Source organism: Heterocephalus glaber, unplaced genomic scaffold, assembly GCF_053883595.1.
Source record: "Heterocephalus glaber isolate CG9 unplaced genomic scaffold, H.glaber_assembly_v1.0 deba00001744, whole genome shotgun sequence".
Classification (NCBI taxonomy): domain Eukaryota; kingdom Metazoa; phylum Chordata; class Mammalia; order Rodentia; family Bathyergidae; genus Heterocephalus; species Heterocephalus glaber.
Window position 1 is genome coordinate 1249802 of NW_028258450.1, and position 24413 is coordinate 1274214.

General features: G+C 50.1%; 1 protein-coding gene across 3 annotated transcripts; it reads right to left on the reverse strand.

Annotated features, from left to right (window-relative positions):
- Positions 1–1893: 1893 nt before the first annotated feature.
- On the reverse strand, positions 1894–23968 carry Phldb3 (pleckstrin homology like domain family B member 3). 3 transcript variants are annotated; one of them, XM_013068632.3, is made up of 16 exons: positions 23538–23968; positions 22740–22985; positions 21879–22061; positions 21522–21656; positions 19499–19627; positions 19175–19339; positions 17726–17836; positions 17474–17560; positions 16984–17097; positions 9655–9754; positions 9416–9506; positions 9247–9334; positions 9015–9071; positions 4599–4818; positions 3928–4013; positions 1894–2312 (listed from the first exon to the last, which is right to left on the reverse strand). In XM_013068632.3, the coding sequence occupies exons 2-16, from the start codon at positions 22968–22970 to the stop codon at positions 2178–2180; spliced, it is 1932 nt and encodes a 643-aa protein (XP_012924086.2). In that variant the 5' UTR covers positions 22971–22985; positions 23538–23968; the 3' UTR covers positions 1894–2177. The 3 variants fall into 3 exon arrangements, with proteins under 3 accessions (XP_012924086.2, XP_012924085.2, XP_012924084.2); XM_013068631.3 differs by having other exon boundaries at positions 22740–23002; XM_013068630.3 differs by having other exon boundaries at positions 22740–23123.
- Positions 23969–24413: the final 445 nt, after the last annotated feature.

Sequence of the window (24413 nt, forward strand, 5' to 3'; positions counted from 1 at the left end):
TTCCACCACGGTGTGTCTCCTGACTCCTCATGGGTGTTTAACGCCACATTGCCTTGGCCATAGGGACACTTGGGGGGACAGCACAGGCCCTCACAGGAGGCCATCTGGCCACCTGGTTATTAGATTGATTCCCCTTCCAGCCACTACCCACTGCTGTGCTGCACCTCAAGATGCCACTAGGCACAAAGGCCCACCCTACTGTGCCCAGGCCCCTGTCAGGGGTGGAGGGTGACAGTGGTCACGGAGAAAGGATGGAAGGGGAAGGGAGGCATAATCTGTGCCAGGAAGTGGAATCGCTCGTGACCTATGCTCCAATCCCCCATCATAGTCTGACGCAAATTCAAAAATAAAACTAAGACTCTCCAAGCTAGCTGTGGCTGCGGATGCTTGTAATCCTGGCACTCTGGGAGGCTAAGGCAGGAGGATGGAAAGTTTGAGTCCAGCCTGGGCAGTTTGGCCACTTGTCAAGACCTTGTCTCAAAACATTTTAAAAGGGCTGGGGATGCAGCTCAGTGTGGAAGCCCTGGGTTCAATTCCCAGTACCACAACCCAAGGGCAGGGCTCTCCTGAGCATGAGGAGCTGCTGATTACCCTGGTCACAAGCCTTCAAAGCTGCCCTAGTAAGGGGCCTGGTTTGCAGAGGGGCTTGGGGATGAACTCACACCTGGGATCCCAGAGGAGCTGGGGATTGTATGTCTGCATCCCCAGGACTCAGGAGTGCTAGATCTGGATCTTAGAGGGAACTGTTGGGGAGAAGGAAAGAGCTGTCTCCAGATGAACAGCCTGGAGTGCTCAGGTGGGGCACCAGGGGACTGTGGCAGCCAGAATAGCAGGCACCTGATCCATCTGAGAGCCAAGGAAAGTTTCCCTCAGGAGGGAACAGTCTAGATAAAACCTCAAAGATGAAGACAAGTTAGCCAAACAGCTGCTTTATTCATGGCTGTCTCCAGCCTTTCCAATCACTTCCTTCCTAACTCATTCAAACATCAGACAACCCTCCTCAATACCTAAATTGCACTACCTAAGCCCTCTGTTTTCATTAGTGACAGAGGTACCCCCAGTCCCACCTCCTGGAACTCCCAGTCCAGAGGGAAAGACAGACTCATCAGCAGGGCCCAGTACAGAGGAACAGGCGGGTTCCTCAGCAGCAATGGCCCAGGGCAGTCAAGGATGAGAAGGGAGACACTCAGGGAAGAGTCATCACCCAGAGGGAGCACCTGATTCAGCCAGGACAATCAGGGAGGACTATCTGGAGAAGGAAACATGCTAACACAAGGTAAAGGGCTGAAACGAGGACATGGGCAGGAGTGTGAAATGCTTAAACAAACAGTATTACAAAAACCCAGAGGTGACAAGGATGCATTTGCTTTCTTTTTCACTTTCATGGAGAGACTTGCCCTATGGTGCTGGGGGCTCAGAGGTCACCAGAGGAGCCCTGGCTATACTCAAGGAGTACCCAGTCTATAAGGCACACAGATCCATCACCAGTGATAAGCCAGGTGCTCAGGGATAGGCTGGGGGAGTTCCAAAGGAGGTGCCCAGCCCAGCCAGGAGAGTCCGGGAGGACTTCCTAGAGGAAGGGGTTTACTGAACTAAAATCTAAGGAATGAGGAACTGGGTGGAAGGCTGGGAGGGAGGGCCCCCAGTTCATAGAAATCGCCAACAGGCCAGTCAGGCCAGGAAAGAAAAAAAAAAAAAAAAGCAAAACACAAAGGACATACCTCCCACCCCCTTTTCGAGCCATGGCCTTAGTGTCGAAGGTCTTCATTCCTAAAGAGAAAACTGGCTGTGGGACGCGTGGCTCTCAGAGGTACCCTTTGCTCAGTCGTCCTCTCTAGGGGCTGAACCCCACTCGCGCACACACACACCTGGGCTGGAAACAACAGCAACAACTTCGTTTTCCACCATGTTTAATTCGGTATCACACACAGGAGCACCAATAAATAGTTCCTTCCAACCCCGAAATCCTCGTCCTGCCCCAGGCAGTGCTTGTGGCGATCCCGTCGGGCGTCTGGGAAAAAGGCACCTGCAGCCCAGAACCCGTGACTCAGACCAGCTGAGCCTCCTGAACCGCAGCCGCCGCAGGTTTATTCGGCAGTGGGCGGGGCCTAGAAACGCCGCTGCGTGCGCAGGCGGAGCTTCACTGGACGTCCCCGTCCCCGGGGAGGCGGGGCCCCTTAAGGCGCGTGGTTCTCATCAGCGGCAGTCACGATGACATCCATCCAAATGCGCATGGCTTCGGGGCTCGGGGCTACCATGTAGAAAAGGCGTTCGTAGGTTTTGACACAGAATGTCAGGCGGGGGTTGGGGCTCTGGAATAAACAGAGAAGAGGGTGGTTAGGGGGACACACTAGTCACAGCCTGTGTTCGAATCCCAGTCTTGCTATTTACAGGCTGAGTGCCAGTGAATTGCAGTTTCCTCATCTGTCTTCCTAAATGGTGCTACCTACCTCATTGGGTTAAGAGGATTACTTGAATTAACACAACAAAAGCGCTATAATAGAATGCTATTATTAAATTGGGAACAAAAGGACTTTAACAAGAGGACCAATGTCCCCCTCTTTCAGCCTTACTTTCTTAGAAATATATGCATTCTTATTCTGTATTAGAAATAACAGGCATTGGCCTGGCATGGTGGTGGACACCTGTAATCCCTGCACTCAGGGAGCTGAGGCAGCAGGATTTCGGTAAATTTGAGGCCAGCCTGGGCTACATGGTGAGTTCAAAGCCAGGCTGGACTACATAACAAGACCCTTTCTCAAAACAAACAAACAAATACAGGCATTGAAATTCCACCTCAAAGACTATTAGACAAGAGGAAGGGAATAAGAAGGAGGAAGCGGGGGTGGGGGTGTGGGTTAAAGGAGATTAATGGGGAAATGGGGAAATGGATATGACCAAAATTTGTATATAACATTTAGGAAAATACCACATTGAAACCATATATATATATATATATATATATTTTTTTTTTTTTTTACCGGGGTTTGAACTCTGGTCTTTGCGCCTGGGAGATCACTGAGCTAAATCCCCGGCCCTGAAACCCAATATTTTATAAAACTAATGGACACTAATGTATTATAAAAATTCTACCTCCCCCCCAAAATATCTAGATCCCCCTGGTTGGTTACTGGAGAAAGTGTCTAGAAACCATTAACTGAGTACCTCCTGGCCAAACCCACAATCTCTTTCATCCCTTACGTTTTTAACCCTTAGAGAATGGGTTGAAGTATGCCCATTCTCCAGATGAGAAAACTAAGGCTGGAGAAGAAAACTCACTTTCCTGATGTCCACCAGCTGAGATTCCACTTTAAACTTTAAAATCCATGATCGGTCCCTCTCTATACAGAGCACTCTCAACATTGTATCTGTTGCCGACATTTAAATTTCTGGCACTGCTTTTTTTTTGGTACCGGGGATTGAACTCAGGTCCTTGCACTTGTGTAGCAGGCGGCAAAACCACTGAGCTAAATCCCCAGCCCCTGGCACTGCACTTTTACAAAGGAAAAATAAATTTAACATCAGGGGGCTCATTCCCATTTGCAACTATGGGCAAAAGCTGAGTAATGACAGTTTCATTTAGATGCTCCCACTTATTCCCAGCTTGGCATCAGAGTTTAACAATTTTCGCATTTTTCTCCTTTTCTTCCCAGTGCTGGATTGAACGTAAGGCCTATGCTTGCTAAGTACACACTCTGCTGCTGTACCCTGGGCAGTGTTTGTTAAATTTTTCCTGAAATGCTTTTGTCCAAGAAAATTAATAATGACTGAGAGCCAGAGTTTGAGCTCTCTTTTGGTCTCTGCAGTGCCAGGAGCTGTTGGTCTCTAGTACTGGACAGGGAGACCCGGGCAGTACTGGGTGTGGGTGGCTTTCTGGGGATGAGCTAAAGAAGCAGAAAGGGCAGGGGGCAAGGGGCGGGGCTTCACCTTGGAGGCGTTTCGCAAGTGGTCATAGTAGACTTCCTCGATAGCCTGGAAGTAGATGACACCTTTGAGCTTGGTCTGTTCCTTGTCTGGAGGAGGAAGGTGAGGGAGAGTGAGAGCTGTGTGTGTGTCTCTCTGTCTGTCTCTCTGTGTCTGTCTGAGGCCCAGGTCACTGAACTCAGGAGGAACATGTCGTCACAGTCTAAAGGTCCCTGAGATACCATGGGTGGGAAATGAGATGAGACTGGACAATCTGGGGATGGGTCCGGGGCGCTGGAGTCCCACAGCCCTGAGAAGGGAAGGAAGCCAAGGAGGGCTCCAAACCACAGATTCCTCATACAGGGAGGCAGAGTCCTCAGCTCCTAGTATTGGGGTGGGAGAGGGTTCGTATTCCTAGGAAAATACAGGAAAATGGGGTCTGGGAGACAGAATTATACTACACTGATGTCACAGAGGAGGCTGTGGGTCTGATTCTGGGGGGGGCTTAAGGGAAAAGGGACAGGGGATCTGGACTCCGGGGCCCTGGGAAAGAGAGGCTGGACCCAGACTCCTGAATCCTGCCAGAGGGTTAAAATTGGGACTAGGACTCCCCCCGCCCCATCCCTGGGGTTCGGGAAAGGTATCCGGGATGGGCTTCCAGCAACTCAGGGCCCAGGGGACCAGGCTGGGGTTACCTGCGTAGTAGGCCAGGCGGCGGGCCTGGCGGTCAAAGCAGAACCATCGTTTCCTCCAGGTCTTGATGCGGCCGCCCATCTTCACCAGGGGTCCGCGACAGCAGACCCCTGACACCCGCACGTGAGGGCAGCTTTCGGGGCTGTGGCCCCAGCGCTCCAGATGCTGCCGGAGATCCAGGATTCGGGGAGCCGGAGGGTGGGGTGGGGATGCGGGCGGGGCCTGCGGGGAGCAGAGAAGGGGCCGGTGGGGGAGGGGCGTGCTGCAGCCTGGAGTCCTTCCTAGCTCTAGGGACGAGGGTGAAAAATGCAAAATGCTTCCGGGGCTTTGTGAGCACCGATTCCTTGACCCATGGGACAGTGCCTCTGAGCCCCATTTTACAGATGAGTAAACTGAGGAAGAGACACACAATAAGTCCACCCGAGGTCACACATTGCTTCTAGGCGGCAGCAGTGCTAGAGCGCACATCCAGGTATTCCACACTCCTGAGCTCATCCTGAAACCCCAGGTGTGTATCAGAGAAAGGGCCGTGGATGGGGTCAGGCTCCCCAAACGGGGGCCCAGTGCTACTCGGTAAAACAAGGACCAAATAGTAAGTGATCAATACATGAACTCAGTTTGCATTATTATTATTTTTACTATGATCAAATTAGAAATTATTATCTTGCGCTAGGCACTTTCTAGGTAGGCTCTCTGCCCCCTCCAGCTGGGGAGTAAGTACTGTATATTAATCCCCATTTTACAGAAGTGGAAGAGGCAGAGATTTATTAGCTCAGTGGTTCTGGCGCCTGCCTTGCAAACGCAAGGTCCAGAGTTCGATCCCCGGTACCACACACACACACAAAAGTCTCTAATAGCAAATAAAACTATATTTAAAAAATATAGGGCCAAGGATTTAGCTCAGTGGTTCTGCCACCTGCCTGCCTAGCAAGCAGAAGGACCCGAGTTCAATTCCCGGTACCAAAAAAAAAAAAAAAAAAAGAAGTGGAAACCACGACTCAGAAAGGTTAAATCGCTAGATCTAAGTCACACAGCCAGAGCTGCCAGCCTCATTTGGCAGAGACCTGATAACAGGTGGTCATAAAGAGAAAAGGAGAAGACTGAAGCCAATGAAAGTATCTACTGTTTATTAGAGCCATGGCCAGAGGCAAGCATGATCCCTTCCATTCTTTCTGAATAATATATGCATGGACGATATGATCCCCAAGGTCAAATTGAGACGTAGGGCAGTGTATCTCAAACCAATTCTTTTTTTTGGTACTGGGGATCAAACTCAGGACCTTGCACTTGTGAGGCAGGCGGCAGAACCACTGAGCTAAATCTCTGGCCCACCTCAAACCAATTCTTGCAAGCAAAACCCCTGTGAATTTGCGTGGGGTGGGGGTGGGGTACTGGGGATTGGACTTCCATTCGCACTGAGCTACATCCCCAGCCTTTTTTATTATTTTTTACTTTGAGATAAGGTCTTACTAAGTTACTCGGGCTAGGCTCAAGTTTGAGGTCCTCCTGCCTCAGCCTCCCAGAGTGCTAGGATTACAGGCATGCAACACCATGCTAAGGTCCCCTATGGATTTTTTTTTTAATGCAGACAGAATCAGTCATTCCAGAGCAGGGGATGGAGTAGAGGTTTGGCTGTGTGTGTGAGACCAGCTCCTGTGGGGTAGGGACACAGATGCTGTGGATCTATCCACCACACTTTGAGTACAGGGAGCTTAGAGTCCTAAAGTGAGAGCAGAGCAAGAAGGGCTCAAAATAGGTGAGATATATTAGCTGGAGACAAAGGAGGAGAAAGAGGCAGTGGGGAAGGACCTGGGACCCAGGAAGGGAAGGCTGGGTTTCCAAACCACCCAGGAGAGCCTGGGGTCTAACACGGGGCACCTGGCCTCATTCATGCAGGAACCCCTGCACCATCACCAAGGACAGAAGCCCCCACTATGTGTCAGGCACTGGGCCAAGGGGGCCTTATTATCTCTCCAAAGTCATGCTTGTCCTTGTCTGGCAGATGAGCAAAGGGAGGCATCAGATAAGCAGTGGCTCACTAAGGTCACCCAGTTAGGACTTGGCAGAGCTGAGCGCAGAGACGGCCGTGGGACTCTCAACTCCATCACTCCCTGGCTGTGCCACCTCCACGGAACGCCTAGCCCTCTGCAAGCCTCCATCCCCTGCACTGAAACACAGGGTATCAGCCCCCTTGAGCCCCATCAAGGAAAGGAAGTCAGCTCCAGCCCAGCCACTCTGCTTCCAGCCACACATCCTAGAGGGCAGGTGCCTGCTCACTTGCACAAAAGACATTCATGCGTGGGGTGAGGCTACAGTGCATGGAGGGGAACTGTTTAATAAATCATGATGCCACAAAGCGGGGGAAACTGCTTCCATGTAGCACTGCTTCATTTTTAATGAGGTTAAACTCACTCCTAACCGCACAGAAGGCTCCACTGCCCTTCCCACTTTATCTTGCTCCCCGCTCTAATAGCATCTGTTATGCTCTTATTTTACTTATTGATGTCTTTTTGTCTATTATCCCACTAAACATCAGCTTCCTGGAGGGCAGGGCTTTTTATTAGGGTCAAGGCTATAACCCAGGGCCTAGAACACAGTGGGTGTTCAATATAAAGTGGCAGAAATGAATAAGAGGGCAAATGGTAGGGAAAACAAAAGGCAGATTAGGAATGATGTGCTCGTTGATGGGACAAATAAATTTACAAACTATGGTTTGATCCACTGTAAGCACATGGGAAAGTGTAAAAAAAAAAATTCAAAGACTTCTTAACAATAAAAAAAAAATGCCTGTGGAGGGATGCAATCAGGGAGGGGGAAAGTAGCCTTATTTCTCAGTACTGTATTGTTCTTTTAACAAAATATATCCATGCTATTAATATGTTAAAAAGTTTAAAAAAAATTTTTTTTGAGACAGTCTTGCTATGTAGTTCAGGCAGGCCTTGAACTCACTAGGCAGTCCAGCCTGGTCTAGAACTCACAGCAATCCTCCTGCCTCAGCTTCCCCAGTGGTGGGATTACAGGTGTGTGCCACCATGCCTAGCTCCTAAAAGTAAAATTTTAATAAGAAGCAGGATATTTTAAAAATCTACAGGACAAATGGCTTGATTTTTTCCCAAATAATTGGCATTTTTAAAAAAGATAAGGGGAAAAGGACTCTTGGTGATTGAAAGAGGTTTCAAGGTGGGTGTGGTGGTGCATGTCTATAACCCCAGTACACTGGAGGCTGAGGCAGGAGGATTTCAAATTCTAGCCCACCCTGGGTAAAATGCCAAAGAAAAAGAAAGATTTCAAAGGCATTTAACCAAATGCACCTGTGTTTTGTTTACATCTAGATTCAAATAAACCAACCATAAAAAGACATTTCAGAGTAGGGAAATAGAAACATGGACCTATATATTTACATGCTAAAGAATTATTAATAATCTCATAAAGTGTGTCAGTAGAATTTTTGTTATGTTAAAATTTTAAAAAGAAACCTCATCTTTGGAGAACCATAGTGAGGTATGGATTGAAGCATCCACTATCTGGAATTTTACTTTCAAAAATCTCAGTACAGAGAGGGATGTAGGCATAGGATTAATTAAACAATGATAGCAAGTAAAACAAGATTCATTATTGGAAATTGTGGGAACAGCATGGTGGGCACAAGGAGTTTATGAATTGATTCACTCCCCCTCTGCATCTATTTGAATATTTGTGTGCTGTACTGGGACTGAACCCTGGAAGTCTCTACCACTAAACTTCATCCCATGCATTTTTTATTTTTTAAGCTTGCCCAGCCCAGTCTAGAATTTGAACTCTCTTGCCTCAGTCTCCTGAGTATATATATAATAAAAATATTTCTTAAACTTGCTCTCGGGCCAGGGATTTAGCTCAGCGGTTCTGCTGCCTGCCTCGAAAGCACACGGTCCCAAGTTCAATCCCCAGTACCAAAAATTAAAATTAAAATTAAACTTGCTCTCATTCTGTAGTATCTGCTAACATTGTCCCCAGCATATAGAAGGGAAACTGAGGTACTGAGAAGTGGGGTCTGGGATTTAGCTCAGGGTACTTAATTCTTTCCACGATTTTGACTGCAACCAGAATCGTGGAACAAATTCTTCAAGCAGAATCGTGGAAAGAATTAAGTTTGTGAACTGAGGTACCACTGTATAGGAGGCCCTGGTTTCAATCCTGAGCACCACACACACGCACAAAACCCTAAAAACTAAGAACAACGAAGTACAGAAAGCTACCCAAGGACATGCTGTGCTCCAGATGACTGAGCTGAAATGGGAACAGAAATTGGACCTTTAGTTGCCCTTCCCTTCCCAAGCCCAAATCCTTTATTCTTGCATTGGAGAAGAGAAAAGAGAGAGCTGTAAGAAAGGGGAAAGTGCACAGGGAGAGAAGAGGGAGAGGGCAGAGGTGGGACTGACCATGATGGCAGGAGCAGCCGGGCCCTCGGAGCCTTCTGTGGTCCTTTTCTGGCCCTCCTGTGGATTTAAGGTGAAGGAATGAATGAGGCTGCCAACTCACAAGATATGGGAGGAAGACTGGGGTCTGGACCCTGAGTCTGAGGGAGGAGGGCTAGGGTCTGGGATCCCTGGTTTCAAAAGGAGGGGCTGGGCAGGATCTTTGCTCCCTAGGGTGGAAGGGCTGGGGTCTCACCCTGGCCTGGCGCAGCCGCTCCCTCTCCGCCACAGCCCGCTGCAGGAGCTGTTCCATGTGGGCGATGTCCGGGTGGAGGACCTGGCAGCTGGGTGGAGGGAACAAGGGTGGGGCGTGTTACCTTGGCCGGGCCTCTTCCTCCTGTCCCCCCTTCTCCCTGACATCTCACCCATTGCTAGGGCCACAGTTCAGCAGCTGATAGAGGGGGTGTCTTCCAGAGGCCGCCACTGCCGATGCCAGAGCGGAGGCCTCAAGGGCTCCTGGGGAGAGAGGACAAGGTGAGGAGGCCGGGACACTCCGGCCAAGCCCCCCTATTTCTCCCCACCCCTCACCCCCGCCTCTGTGCCGCCCACAGGATAGGTGGAGATGGGGGCAGGAGGGTAGGTGGGGAAGGGGAGGCGTCCTCACTGGTACAATGGAGAGACACAGGCCGCGCCAATCCCCTCTGGCTCGCCCTCTCCCCCCGCTTCCAGGACAGGCTTCCGGTCCTCTGGAGCCCAATGGAGCCCTGAAAACACACGGGACCTGAGCACTTGGGATGATCCCGCTCACTGGAAAGTCAGAGGCTGCCAAGTACAACCACCACCCAACTGGCACAGACCCAAAACCCTACTGTCACGTGATGCTGAGTGAAAGAAGCCGGCTACAAGACTACACGATCTGCGACACATTTATGCTAAGTGTCCAGAGCAGGCAGATACTAATACAGAGACAGGAAGCAGAATAGTGGTTGCCAGCGACTAAGATGAGGGAATTGAGGGGTGAAGGCTAAGGAGTGCAGAAGTGCTTTGGGACTAATAAAAATATTCTAAAATTGATTGTGATGATAGTTTCTACAACTCTGAACACATTAAAATGCACTGGGTAGGGGTGCAGCTCAATGGCAGAGTGCGTGGTAGCATGTGTGAGACCCTGAGTTCCAACCCCAGCACCAGATAGATAGTCAGACAGATAGGGCCTGGGGTTTAGCTCAGTGGCACTGTGCCTGCCTTGCAAGCAAGCACAAGGTCCAGAGTTCAATCCCCAGTACCAAAAGAAAAAAAAGAAAAGAAAAGATAGATAATAGATAAGAGAGATAGATAATAGATTAGATGGATGGATAGATGGCAATTTAAATGAATAGATTGTATTATACATGAAATATATCTCAATAAAACTTTCGTTGTTGTTGTGTTTGTTTGTTTTTACCTAAATGCTCTCAGACAATGCTGGGGGTATTTTGCTGGAGGAGGCCAGTTAGGCTTTTCTGTCCCTCCTTCCCTCATCTTCTTTCTTCCTTCCTAACTTCCTTCCTTCCTTTCTTGCAGTGTGAGGATTGAGCCCAGGACCTCACACATGCTGGGCAAATGCTCCCAGACCAGGACTTTTTTAATTGAAATGACAGATGCATCCTGGCATGGTGGTGCATGACGGTAATCCCAGGAATCTGGGAGGCTGAGTCAGGAAGATCCAAAGTTTGAGCCTAGCCTAGATATTTAGTGACTTAGTGAGACTCTGTCTCAAAATTTTTTAAAATGTAAAAGAGGGCTGGGGATATAGCTCAGTGCAAAATGCCTGCATTCAATCTCAAGGACCATAAAAACAAAAAAAAAGAGAGGACAAATGCATAAATCACTGAAGTCCAAATTCCACTCCTAATAATTTAGCCTATGGATGGACACACTGGACACGTGCAAAAGGATGTGGATTCAAGGTTGTTCCTTGCAGTGCCCCTGTGCTAACCAAAGCCTGGAGGTCAGCTCGAGCCCATCAGAGCAGCACACAGTAAATGCACCATGGCTCCGCTGTGCAGTGGGCAACTCCGCAGAGTGTGCATGTGGAGGCTGCTCTTTACACACAAGTAGGACACGATCTCCAAGATAACCATGCAGAGTACACTGCCAGGGCCTCAGTGGGGGAAGCATAAGCAAGGGCAACTGTATCCATACAGGACATCCGCGAAGACAATAAGAAACTGACGACCCACCTGCCCTCAGGAGGTGACCCGGGTGGGGATAGCAGCATCCTCACATACCACTGGAATTTCCAACAAGGGGGAATGTTAGCTTTCTAAAAATCAATGAACATGATAACCAAGTGCAACCTGTGTTCCTGGACCAGAAGAAAAATTTATGTTTGAAAAAATATTAATGGGACAACCTGTAAAATACGAATAATGCCAGGCGTGATGGTGCACACCTGTAATGCCAGCACTCAGGAGGCTGAGGCAGGAGGATCGCCATGAATTTGAGGCCAACCTGGGCTACACAGTGAGTTCAAGGCCAGGGTGAACTACATAACAAGTCCCTGTCTCAAAAAAACAACAACATATATATATATATATATATATATATATATATATATATGAATAATATCTGTGGATGTTAGATAGGATTGTCTCAATGCCAGTTTTTTGAATTTGATCATTAAACTGTGGTTATATAAGGGCCAGTGATTTAGCTCAGTGGTTCTGCTGTCTGCCTGGCAAGCACAAGGGCCCAAGTTCGATCCCCAGTACCAACAAAAAAACCTGTGGTTATATAAAAGAACAGCTTTGACCTTAGGCAACAACTATAGAACTATTTAGGGATAAATATGTGGTTCAGAAAACAAAGAATAATTTGGGGGGGGCATATTATGTATGTGGAGACAGAGACAGAAAGAGAGAACAATAAAGTGAATGTCAATTTGAGAGTACTTTTTAAAAGACACAAAGTTTAAAGAAACAAAATATAAGCCCAGCCTGGTAGCTTATGTCTATAGTCCCAGCTACTCAAGAAGCTGAAGCAAGAGGATCACAAGTTCAAGACCAGCCTGAGCAATTTAGCAAAACCCTGGCTTAAAATAAGAGATAAGAAAAGGGCTGGAGATGTAGCTCACTGGTAGAGCAACTATTATTCACAAGCTCCTGGCTTCAATTCCTAGTACCACAAAAATTAAGCAAATAAATAAGTGAAATATAAAAACAAGAAAAAGAAAAGGAGAGTAATAAATAAAAAATGAAATATATTTCCCCCCCATGATGCTGGGAAATCAAACCCAAGTGCTGCACATGCTACACATATACCCTGCCTCTGTGCCATCGCTCGCCCCTGAAATCATGTTTTAAAGAAAAAATAGCAACATTTCTGTGTGAATAATAAAGAATAAAAGAACCAGGCTAGGGATTTAGCTCAGTGGTTCCGCCACCTGCCTCGCAAGTGCAAAGTCTGGAATTCGATCCCCAATATAAAAAGAGAGAGAGAGAGAAAAGAAACAGTGGACTGGGCTGTAGCTCAATGTTAAGAGTACTTGCCTAGCATGCCAGATGCCCTGAGTTCAATCCCCAGCATCACAAACAAAAAAGCAAACAAACAAAAAATGGATGAGAAGTCAGGCCTGGTGGTGCACACCTGTAACCCCTGCACTGGGGGAGGCTGAGGCAGGAGGGTCTCATGTTAGAGTTCCACCTAGACAAGTTAGTGAGACCCTGTCTCAAAAGAAAAAATAAAATAAAAGGGCTGAGGATGTAACTCAATGGTAGCTAGGACAGGATTCGATCCCTAGTACCACTACAAAGAAGGGAGGGAGGGACAGTAAGAGAAGGGAAGAAGGAAAGAAGGAAGGCAGGAAGGCAGGAAGGAAGGAAGGAAGGAAGGAAGGGAGAAACCTACAGATTAAGGGAGATATAAAAGACACGTACACATGAAGGTTGCACTACAGTATTTAGGGGTAGACACTCAAGTGCGAGAGCGTAAAGAAAGAGGAGAGATGGTACTCTGAGAATCAGCTGAGGGTTAGGGGCAGACAGAGGCTGTCACTGTTGCAGGCATGTGCTGGGTTTCCGGGGTGGCTGCCAGCTCTGTCCTGCCACAGGTGTCCCCACATAATGAAGCTGTGCAGCCAGGCATGCTGGTGCACGCCTGTGATCTCAGCCCTCAGGAAGCCGAGGGAGGAGGATCACTGCAAGTTCAAGGCCAGCCTGAACTACATAGTGAGACTCTGTCTCAACAACACAAAACAAAGGCTGTGCATTTGTTTGAAGTGATTTTCTATACTTATTTTAAATAATAGAAGGTTTTTTTTAATAGCCAAGGTGGAAATAAATATGAAAAAATGCTCAAGATCACTGGTCATTTGAGAGATGCAAATTGAAACAGTGAGATTCCACCTCACCCCAGAAAGAATGGCTATTATGAAGAAATCGACCAATAACAAATGCTAGCAGGGCTGTGGGGGAAAAGGAACCCTGCTCCACTGTTGGTGGGAGTGTAGACTGGTGCAACCACTGTGGAAATCAGTGTGGAGATTCCTCAAAATAGTAAAACTAGAGGCGTCATTTGACCCACCTATTCCTCTTCTTGGTATCTTCCCAAAATTAAAAGCATCATCCCACAGTGATATATGCACATCCATGTTTATAGCGGCACAGTCTGTAATAGCTAAATCTTGGAAACAGCCCAAGTGCCCATCAACTGATGAGTGGATAAAGAAGATGTGAGATTTTTATATAATGGAGTACTACTCTGCCATAAGGAAGGATAAGCTTGAGACATTTCTAGCTAAATGGATGCACCTAGAGACCTTACTCTTAAGTGAAATAAATCAGACACACATATTTCAATATTGAATTGTTTCTCTGGTGTGAGAAACCAAAAATGTAAATAAGGACCAAAATGTGTAACAGATAATGGTAAATGGAAAGAAAATGTTAAAAAGAAAAGAGGAACAAGAGAGGGGGAAGAAGGAAAGGAAAGAAGGGGCAAGAAAAAACATAGAAGGAAAAATGGAAACAAAGCTTTTGTAAATAAGGGAAGAGGGATTGAAGGGAGGGGAGGGAATGGGAAAAAAAGAAGAAGCAAGATATATCGTGTACAGGTACAAATTCCCTAAGATGAATGTTATCATTATGTGTATCTAAAATGTACCAATAAAAAATTTTAAATGCAAAAAAAAATAGCCAAGATTGATCAAGAGCTTATTATGTGCCTAACTGTTTATTGTGGACCTTTGTATCCACAGGTGCCACATCCATGGATTCAAACACACCACAGCCCCAAAATATATAAGAAAACTGCATCTGTACTGAACTCCCAGACTTCCCTCTCATCATTATTCCCTACGCACTGCAGCACAACTATTTACACAGCTTCCTGTTGTATTGGGTCCTAGAAGTCGTCTAAAGATGATTTAGGGGCCGGGGATTTAGCTCAGTGGTTTCACTGCCTGCTGCACAAGCGCAAGGACCGGAGTTTGATCCCCAGTACCAAAAAAACCCCAACAACATAAAGATGATTTAACACATACAGGAGAATCTACACAGGTTGATATACAAACACCACACCATTTCATGGAAGGGACTTGAGCTTCCTCAAACATTGGTGTACGCAAGGTTCCTGGAGCCAGTCCCCAGTGGGTCCCAAGGGACAACTGTCTTGGCACTCTGCAGGCTCCTGTAAGCGCCTAAAACCTCTCGGACTGGGGAAGTGATAGCTCCACTACATAAGAGAGGAATCCCAGACCAAAGCACTTGTGCTTCCCATCAGTCTTTGCTTCCTTCTGCCAATGTCACCTCCAGCCAATGCCTTAGACACTGCACCAAGCAAACCCACAGATGTATAGGCTGAACCTATGTGCACATGGTGCTTACATTGCAGGAACTGAATAACCATCCTATAGACAAAGGTAGCTCTGTTATCCAGGTGTGGCAGCACAGGCCTGTAATCTCAGTTACTCAGGAGGCTGAAGCAGGACTATCATAAGTTTCACACTAGCCTGAACAACTTAACGAGACCCTGTCTCAAAAAATATAAAAGACTGAGCTGCTGCCTGCCTCACAAGCGCAAGGTCCTAAGTTCTATCCCCAGTACTAAATAAATAAAAGACTGGGGATGTAGCTCAGTGGTACAGCACTCCTGGCATCAATGTCAATCAATTAATCAAAAATAGGCCAGCCATGGTGGCACACATTTGTAATTCCAGCATCCTGTGAGGCTGAGAAAGGAGGATCCTAAGTTCAAGCCAAACCTGGGCAACACTGCAAGACTCTGTTTCAAAAATTAAAAACGGAGCCGGGGATTTAGCTCAGTGGTTCTGCTGCCTGCCTTCCAAGTGCAAATTCCTGAGTTCGATCTCTGGTACCAAAAAAACAAACAAACAAACAAATTAAAAATGGGCTGAAGATATATCTCAGTGTAAAGGCCCTGGGTTCAACTTCTAGTACCAGATAATAAATAAGCCCACCAATAGCTAATATACACACTGTAGCAGACATCCCTGCCCAGTACTAGTGGGCCATGAGGGGCACCTGCTTCTTGCCTCCCTTAATTTGGCTATATTGTTTTATATCAGGAGTCATACCAAAGACTTACATGCCTCAAATGGGCATGTCAGGTAGCAGAGTTGGGCTAGTATTGCTCCTTTACTAATGGCTGTCACCGAGGCCTAAGCCCTGGTCTGTGAAGTGGCAGGACTCTGTGGAGTTACTTGCATCTGAGGACAGTGTGACCCCAATTAAAATCCTTTCCCTTGAATATGGCTTCTCACTGACCCAATGGGTTGCTTGCTAATTGCACCCAGTCCCAGTACCAGTTTGTTTTATCCAAGCAATAGAAGCAACGCTTACTCCTTACAGCCCTGCCTGGCACCATCATGCCAGGTGTTCAGAAGTATTTCACTAGATGCCTTCTAAGCATACCCTGGTCCCTATTCCTTCCCACAATTGTATTCAATAAATACTGGATGCATTTGGGGGCCTTTGTCTTTGCTGCCACAGCAGCACTGATCATGCCCCAAGACTCAGCTTCTTAATTCTAAGTCTTGTTTCCTGTCTATTCTTTAATTCACCTTGTGCTGTAGTGGCTCACAGGAAGCTAGGACCATGCCAGAGATTCTGGCAACATCCACTCCCTGTTCCCTATAACACACTTTTGGAGAAAAAAAAAGTTTATATGATATAATGAGGGGTACCAATGTGTAAACGCTTACTACAGGCCTCTGCAAGAGAAACAGGACTTTTTCATGTGATAGTCATCCTTACTTCATACATGGCACCCTGGTATTTTCTACTTTATTTCATTAAAAAAATATTGTGTAGCAACTCCGGTTGGGGTGTAACTCAGGAGTAGACCAATTATCTCACATGCCAGGCCTTGGATTTGAATCCCAGGGACACAGGGAAAAAATGTTCAATGAGTAAATCATTAAGAAGATGGGGGCCCAGATTTGGGGGGTGGGTTGTTTGCTTGGGTTTGTTTCTGTTGCATTGCCAGGGACTAAACATAGGATCTTCTGCATGCTAGGCCAGCACTATACTACTGAGCTATACCCACAGCCCCAGGGGCCCTCATTTTAGGGCATTCCGGGAGGATCAAAAACAAGTAGCTGCACCGCTTCTGGGAGGTGGCCCAGGGACCCATATGGGTGAGGAGAGGAGACCTTATCAATAGATTCTGTTTGGTCACTTAAAAAATGTACTCTTGGGCCGGGGATTTAGCTCAGTGGTTTCGCTGCCTGCTGCGTAAGTGGAAGGACTCAAGTTCAATCCCCGGTAAAAAAAAAAAAAAATGTACTCTTGAGCGCACATGCTCCCATCTTGTGAGGGAGTATTGGGGTGTTAGGCAGAAGAAAGGAAAGAAACTTAAACTTAAGCCATCGAATACCCCTGGTGAGCCTTCCTCGTCTCCCCCACCCCCAGGCAGAGCCCCAGTAGATGGCTCTGTCCTCAGCCCTCCCACCCACTACATGGCCATGGACACTCGGGAGGCAGTGGTCAGGCACCTGCAGGGAGCTGCAGACGGAAAAGAGGCAGGAAGAGGTAGAGCCGGCAGCAGGGTGGACAGAGGGGTCCTGCAGCACCACCAGCTGGCGGTCTGTCTTCTGGGTGAACAGCAGCTGGGGAGAGGGGACAAAGGTTAAGGAGAAACAAAGGACTACAGAGAAACCACTAGTTTCCACAAGTTCTGAGTCAGACTCCAAGGCGGCCCATTTTTCAGATGGAAAAAACAAAAGTCTGGTCACATGGGGGCCGGAATGTCAGACTGCAATCCTTAATGTCCACAGTCTCCCAGGGTGAGGTCTGTGGGCAAAACAACTGCTTTTCTAAGAAGGAACAGTTGGGGCCTGAACTCCTGAGTACCAAGGATAAAAGATACCAGGGGTCTTCAGGAGGAGGCTGGGCCTGGACTCCTGGATCTGAGAGGGGAGGGGCTGGGCCTGGACCCCTGGGTCTGAGGGAAGAGGGTCTGATAGGTGCTCAAAATCCCCATACCTTAGTGTGCGCTTGTTTGGACTCAGAGAAATCCCCACCAAGTGTTCCCTGAAGGCGACGACTAAGCTCCAGCAGCCGGCTCCGTTCCTAGGGGAAGACATCATGGCTACCACATTTCAGAGTCAGAATGGGCTATCCCCACAGCTTTCCTGATGCTGGGAAACATCTCAGGTTCGGGGAGATGGCAGGATGCCAGCAGAAGTGAGGACTCAGGACAGGTGCCTAAGGACAGGTCTCTCAGGGCAAACTCACCTGTGTCAGGGCCTGGAGGGCCTCCTCCTTCTTCCGCCTCAGCCCCCAGATCTCAGCTGCCATCTGGTCCCCCAGGGACTTGAGCTGTTCCTCCAAGACCTGGATCCGGCACTGAGAACACCCTGCCTGGTTACTCAGCTGCCACAGGGCCCCAGCCCACCTTCCCGGGGCAGGGGGTCCTCCTTAAGGGCCTGGGGTTGGCCCCAGCCTCTCCCGAAACCACAGGATCTCAGTGTCCAGGGCCAAGGACCCTGAGTTAAACTCCCCAGTGCCCTCTTCTCTTTAGGGGATCTAAAAAAGATCTCAGATTGGCAGAGGAGACGGAGGATCTGATGTACAGGCAGAGACCAAGGGGAACAGAGACCCAGAGACAGTTGTCAAGAACAGAAAGAAAAGGACCATCAGGGAGACAAAGCAGAGCAGCCCCAGAGAACAGCAGCCAGAACAGACTCAACACAGAGATGTGGACAAACTGCAGAGAAAGGAGACAAGATGGAAACAAAATAGAAACATACAGGAACCATCTGAGACAAAGAAAGGGAAAAGAGGGATAGGAAAAGGATCAGGAGAAGCGAAGGAAGGAGAGCCCCCACCAAAAGCTTTTCAATCCCAAAGGGTATAGTGAAACATGGCCCTTTTTCACACAGGCCTTGTCAGGGCCTTGAGAGGGAGGCACAAATGAAGGGCCATGGGTACATCTGTTTTGGATAAAGGCTTGTGAGGCACAGAGTGAGGCGGTGAAACCTGAAGAGGTTTATGAGACATTCCTCGTTTAACTACCAAATTCTGTTCCTGCAACCAGTCATACAATATTCAGAACAAAGACATGGTCAGAGAAACTCCAACTTGTTGACTTTGCTTTTATTTGCATATTCTTACATGCAGTACTGTAAAGTACAACAGAACATAAAACTACAGTGCCGTACTGCACTGCACAATCAGCAAATAAGACAGCATGTTGTACCCCAAAAAGGCAAGTCATCAGTCTGAGCCACGGGTCGAACAGTCGTTACACAGATAGGTCTTCAATGAAGAATATCTATATGTCAACTCTACCCTCTATGAATTAAGTGACCTTGGAAAAGATTGTGGGAGCATCCCATAGCACCCTAAGCACTCATTTATTGTGGTCCTGGGGACTGAACCAAGAGCCTTTACTGGGTGACATCCCCAGGACCTCCCCACTTTTATTTGAGACAGGGTCTCGTTAAGTTGTGTGGGCTAGACTCAAACTTGGAATCCTCCTGTCTCAGCCTGGGATTACAGATGTGTGCCACCGTCCCCCACTGTTCCTTTGTTTTGATATAGGAACAAAAGAACAGGACTTGCCCCATAGGTTTGCTATGAGGATTTAATGAGTGAATACTCACAAAATGATTAAAACCATGTCTGGCACAATAAGTGTCAAAGAGTAGAGGACAGAGGCAAGGCGAATGTGCGGAGACTCACCTTGTGCTGGGCCACACTGCCCTGAAGCTCCTGGACTCTGGGTTCTGGTGCTTGGGCCCCAGGGCTCTCCTGATCCTCCTCCTCCTCTTGCCGGCTCTCCAGCTCCAGTTGCTGGAATTCCAGGTCCTCATAGGCACGCTGAGCCACCTCCAGCTGTTCCCTTAGCTGGGGATGGGGTCACCAAAAGGCTGGAGGCCTGGATCCCTGGATCCCAGGGAAACAGTAACCTAGAGCCAGAACTCCTAGGTCTAAGGGAAGAGGGCTGCAGCCTGGACTCCTGAGCCTGGACAGCAGACCCCTGGGTGGATGCTGAGGAGCACTCACCTCCTGCACCTGCTGCAGAAGCCACTCATGCTGGTCCTCTGGCTGCGAGTCAAGCTGTCCTCGGGCTTCTCTGAGTCTCTGGTGAAGACTTTCCACGCGTTCCCGCTCCTGGCACAGTCGCTGCTGTTCCTGAAACAACAACCAGGCTCTCGGCCTCAGCCTGAGCTCAGCCTGAAGGGTCTGGCCAGCCCTGGACGTCAGCTCGTGGAAGGCAGGGGCCCCTACCTATCCAGTTTGCTCTTGTACAGGCCTGGCCCAGAGCAGGCACCAAGTAAACAGGCTTTTAAGAAATTAGGGCCGGGGATTTAGCTCAGTGGTTTCACCACCTGCTGCTCAAGCTCAAGGACCCAAGTTCAATACCCGGTACCAAAAAAAAAAAAGAAATCAGTGAAGAAAGTTGGGTGTGGTGGTGCATGCCTGTAATCCCAGCACTCTGGAAGCTGAGGTAGGAGGATCGATGCCAGTTCTAGGCCAGCCTGGGGTACATAATGAGTTCAAGGCCAGTCTAAACTATATAGTGAGATTCTATCTCAAAAAAAAAAAAAAAAGAAAAAGAAAAAGAAAAGAAGAAATGAGTGAAGGAGTTAATGCTAAATGTGTTGTGCTGAGTGATACTGGGTTCCCAGAAGTGGGTCAGACCCAGGACCTGTTCACCAGGGGGAGACACAGCCAGTTAACACCCAGAGCAATCACCACCCCAAAACACGGAGAGGTGGGAGCATGATGCAGGGAACAATTTCTGCTGGGATAATCCAAGGCTTCCTGGATGTGGGCTTAAGGTGAGCCTCAGAAATCAGGGAAGAGGGCTGGAGCCAGACTTCTGGGTCTAGGGGAAGAAGGAGGACCTAGGAGGCAGAATCAGAGGACGCAGGGCATGTAGAGCTCAGGCTCTTTGACTGTAAATGAGGGCTTGGGACCAGCCCCAGGAAACTCCATACCCCAGATGCTTCACAAGAGAAAGACTGACCCAACTGCAAAGTCTCCATTTGCCAAGCTATAATGATAACCTCCTAGCAGTGCCCACAGGTAGATGTTAAAATCTTTAGACAAAGGTTCTTCAGAGGAGATCAGGGAGGGCTGGACTTCCACAGATGATGTCCCCAAAGGCCCAAGGACATCAGATTCAGCCTTGGAGCCAAAGGACCACCTGCTTACAGAAACAGAGGTCACTGCCCATCCCCACAGGTAGGCAACCGGCCACATCTTGCTGCTGAGACAGAAGATTTGGTTTCTCCAACAAATAGTATGGAGCAGACAGAGTGGGTGAGACCCACAGGAGACAATGAACCCACACGTATGACACATTAACCAAGCACAACTCACGGCCTTTCCAGGACCTGATTCAAACAAGCCATCTAATTCTTTTGGGGGGGTTGCTTTTTAGAGGTTTTTTTGGGGGGGTTGTTTGTTGTTGTTTTCTGAGACAAGGTCATACTATGCAGTTCAGACTGGCCTTGAACTCACTATGTAGGCCATCCCTGGCATACCACCTAATTTTTATTTATTTATTGCCACCTAATTTGGTTTTGGGGGTTTTTTGGAACCTGGGATCAAACTCCGGTCCTTGCGCTTGTGCAGCAGGCGGAGAAACCACTGAGCTAAATCCCCGGCCCTTACCACCTAATTTTAAAAGCGAGATAATAAGGGGATGAGGCGGCACATGCCTGTAGTCTTATCTACTCGGAAGGCTGAGGCAAGAGGGTGTAAAATTTGAACCTAGCCTGGGCAAACTTAGACCTTATCTCAAAATAAAAAATAAAAAGGGCTGGGGGTGTAGTTCAGCTCTCCTTGGATTCAATCCTCAGTACCACAAAGCAAGAAAAAGAGCAGTTCTTACTTGTAAGTTGTACACGCTAAAGCCATGGACAGCCGATGTTAACTGAACAAGCCAAGGCGTTGGCTCTCACCCTCTTCCAGCACGAGCGCCCCCTCGGGGAATGAGGGTGCCCCCGGCCCCGTGGCCCGGAGCACCGGCCGGACCGGGCTGGGATGGAGAGGGACGCAGAGGCAGCGTCAGACCAACCTGCTCCCGCTGCTCGCGGCCCTTCTCGGCGTCCGCCCGCGGCGCCAGCAGCTCCCGGAGCCGCTCCTCCTCCCTCCGGGCCGCCACGCGCTCCCCGGCCAGTTTGCCCCGCAGCAGGGCCACCTCCACCTCCATCTGCCAGGAGAAAGCTAGGCGTGGGCTCCAGAGGCCGGGGCTGGGGACGGCTGGGAGGGGAGGGGGTGTCCGGGGGCCTGAACTCCTGGGTTCCGAAGGAAGACACAGAAGGCATCAGGGTTTGGAGAGAAGATGGAGCTGGGCACCCAGAATCCGACCCCGTGGGAGGGAAGGGCTGAGCCTGGCCTGGCGGGTTGACTCCCAAGTGGCCCGCAGCCTCACCTCGATCCTCAGCTCCTTCTTCTGGCGCTGCAGCTCCTTCACGCGCTGCTCCATCAGGGCCACACGGGTCAGCGCCTCCAGCCGCTGCCCTCGCAGCCGCCGAGCCGCCTCTCTCACCCCTTCCCCAGGGGGAACGGGAGCAGGGGGCGTGGCCGGCATCCGCACAGGGGGCGTGGTCCCGGGCTGAAGTTGGAGAGGGCGTGGTCAAGTGGCTCCCGCAGTCACTGAATAAATCTGGTCCCCATCTCACACCCCTCAGGGGAACAGAATGGGCCCAACTCAACCACCAAGCCCAGGAGCAGTCTTGGGCTTGTATTTAAGATCGGGGTGGGGCAGAGCGGCCCGCTGACCCTCCGATCAGTGTCGCTCTTTGTCCAAGTCTCCTCTCGGCGTGACCTTCGTGTAGTCCCCAGATCTCCGTCCCTCTCCTCACACAGGTCTTTGTCTCTTCAATTTCTCTGGGCTTCTGTCTCCTGCCTCCGAATCGTTAGGGCTCTCTTTCGCAGTATTTCTCAAAATTTGTGTCCTTTCTTTTTTCCTGTGTCCCGTTTCCGTTTCTCTGAGTATCTCTGCCTTTTGTTTTCGGGTTTCTCTCTGACTCTAACCCCTTCTCTCTGAACTCTGACTCTCCTCTGTCTCTTTTGGGTCTCTGGCCTCTGGGTGTCGCCTGTCTGATCCTCACCTATAACTGTCTGTGGCCACCCTTTCGGTCCACCTCTGTCTCTCTGGGGCTCCCAGCTTCTCTCCCAGGTTGCTGTCCACGTTTCTTAGTCTCTCCCTGTCTGCTATCTCTTTGTCCAGACACCTGCTCGAGCCCCTGTCCGTCTGAGGTCTCCCGTGGCTGTCGCCCCTGGCCCTCACCTCGTCTCGGGTGCTCTCGGTGCTGCTGCCTTCTCCTTCCTCTTCCTCGGCCTGCTGCTGCTCAGCCCCTCGGCAGCTCGGTAGCTCCTCTGGGGCCTCAGGAGCCTCCTGCTCGCTTGCCTCCTCCGGGCGCCCCTGCGGCTGGGCAGCTCCTCGGGGCTGGCCCTCTAGGTCGCATTCCGGGACTCGCGGCAACGGAGAACCCTTCTCCGGGCTGCTCGGAGTCCCCATGGTCGCTGTGGGTGGCTGCGGGTGGGCGTGGCCTGGAGGTCGGGGCGTGACCCGGAGGCGTGGGGGAGTGGCCTCGGAGAGGCCTCCCAGGGGGCAGGGGCTCGGAGTTCAAAGGCTGGCCCGGAGCATTCCGGGGGCGTGGCCTGAAGCTTTCTGGGGCGGGGCGTGAATTGAGGCGGTTAGGGCACCACGCCCCCGGCGGAGGGACCGGGATTTGAGGCTGGGGTTCTCGCACGCCCCTTCCCAGGCTCTCCGACCCCGAGCCTCATGCTTGCCAGATGTCCTCGGTCCCCCCCAAGCAGCCCCCTCGATCACCCGGCTTCCCCGAGCGCCACCCCATCTCCTCCCTCCGGACTTACCCCCTTGCTCCCCCGAGCCCAGTAGTCTTGACCCCACCTACGCAGCCTCACCCCGGGATCCAGGAGTCGGGGCTCCCGGCCCCCGCTCTCCGGACAAGCCTGAGCCTGAGTCCGTCCCTCCAGGGAACCAGATTCCCAGCTCCAGCTCCTCCGCTCCCGCTGCCCCGAGGCCGAGTCCGCAGCCCCTTCCCCCCGCAGCCCCGCTCACCAGCTCCGCGTTGGCTCTGCGTACTGTGGGATTCTGCGGCGAGACAGGTGGTTGGGGAAGAGGGAGGAAAGAGGCCGCCCAGTCCCCCTCCCCAGCAGCCCGGAAGTGGAGGGGGGACAACAGGTCCAACAGCTCTCAGGGAGCAGGGAGCGACCAGCTCGCCCCGCCCGCGGCCCCGCGGCGCCCGGGCCTCCCGGCCCCACCGGCTCCGCCCTCGAAGAACCCACGGCCGCGGCCTTCTCCTCTGCAGGCCGCGCACCCGTCCCTGTCCCCTGGAGGGCCGGCCTCCCTGATGCCTAGATCCTGAGTCCTCAAAGGAAGATAGGAATGGAGATGGGGGCCTCTCCCCTCTAATAAGCCTTTAGAAGGGCCCCGACCGGTTTAGGGAGCTGGACAGGGGCCAGGGGTGCCCTGAGCTGAGTCAGTGACCAGCCCAGAAACAGAGGGAAGTGCACTCCCCCCTACACACACACTTTGTCATGGGGTGGAGGGCAGAGAATAAAGCTCTCAGCCAGACCCTTTCCTCTCTGGGCAAAAACAGGAAAACAACTGGTAAGTGGCACACACCTGTGACCCCCAGTACTAGGGAGGCTGAGGATGGGAGGTTCCATTCCTGCTTGGACAATGTAGCCAGACCCTCTCTGTAAACAAAAAAGAAGCCTGGCCTGGTGGTGTATACAGTACCTGTAATCCCTACACTCTGGGAGGCCGAGGCAGGAGGATGGCAAGCTTGAGCACAGCCTGGGCAATTTAGTGAATCTGCAAGACCCTGTCTCAAAATTTTTTAAAAAGGATGGGGATGCAGCTCAGCGGTAGAGCTCCCCTCGGTTCCACCTCCATGCTAAACAGTCATCTCACAGCAGACCACCCAAAAGC

What these genes read in the sequence shown, in the direction of transcription:
- Phldb3 (XM_013068632.3), bottom strand. Translation starts at nt 22,970, where the DNA reads ATGGGGACTCCGAGCAGCCCGGAGAAGGGTTCTCCGTTGCCGCGAGTC. An exon ending in GCCGCGAGCAGCGGGAGCAG is followed by an intron (nt 19,628 to 21,521) that starts GTTGGTCTGACG and finishes TTGTTGTTTCAG; the next exon opens with GAACAGCAGCGACTGTGCCA. An exon ending in AACTGTGGCCCTAGCAATGG is followed by an intron (nt 9,335 to 9,415) that starts GTGAGATGTCAG and finishes CCCTCCACCCAG; the next exon opens with CTGCCAGGTCCTCCACCCGG.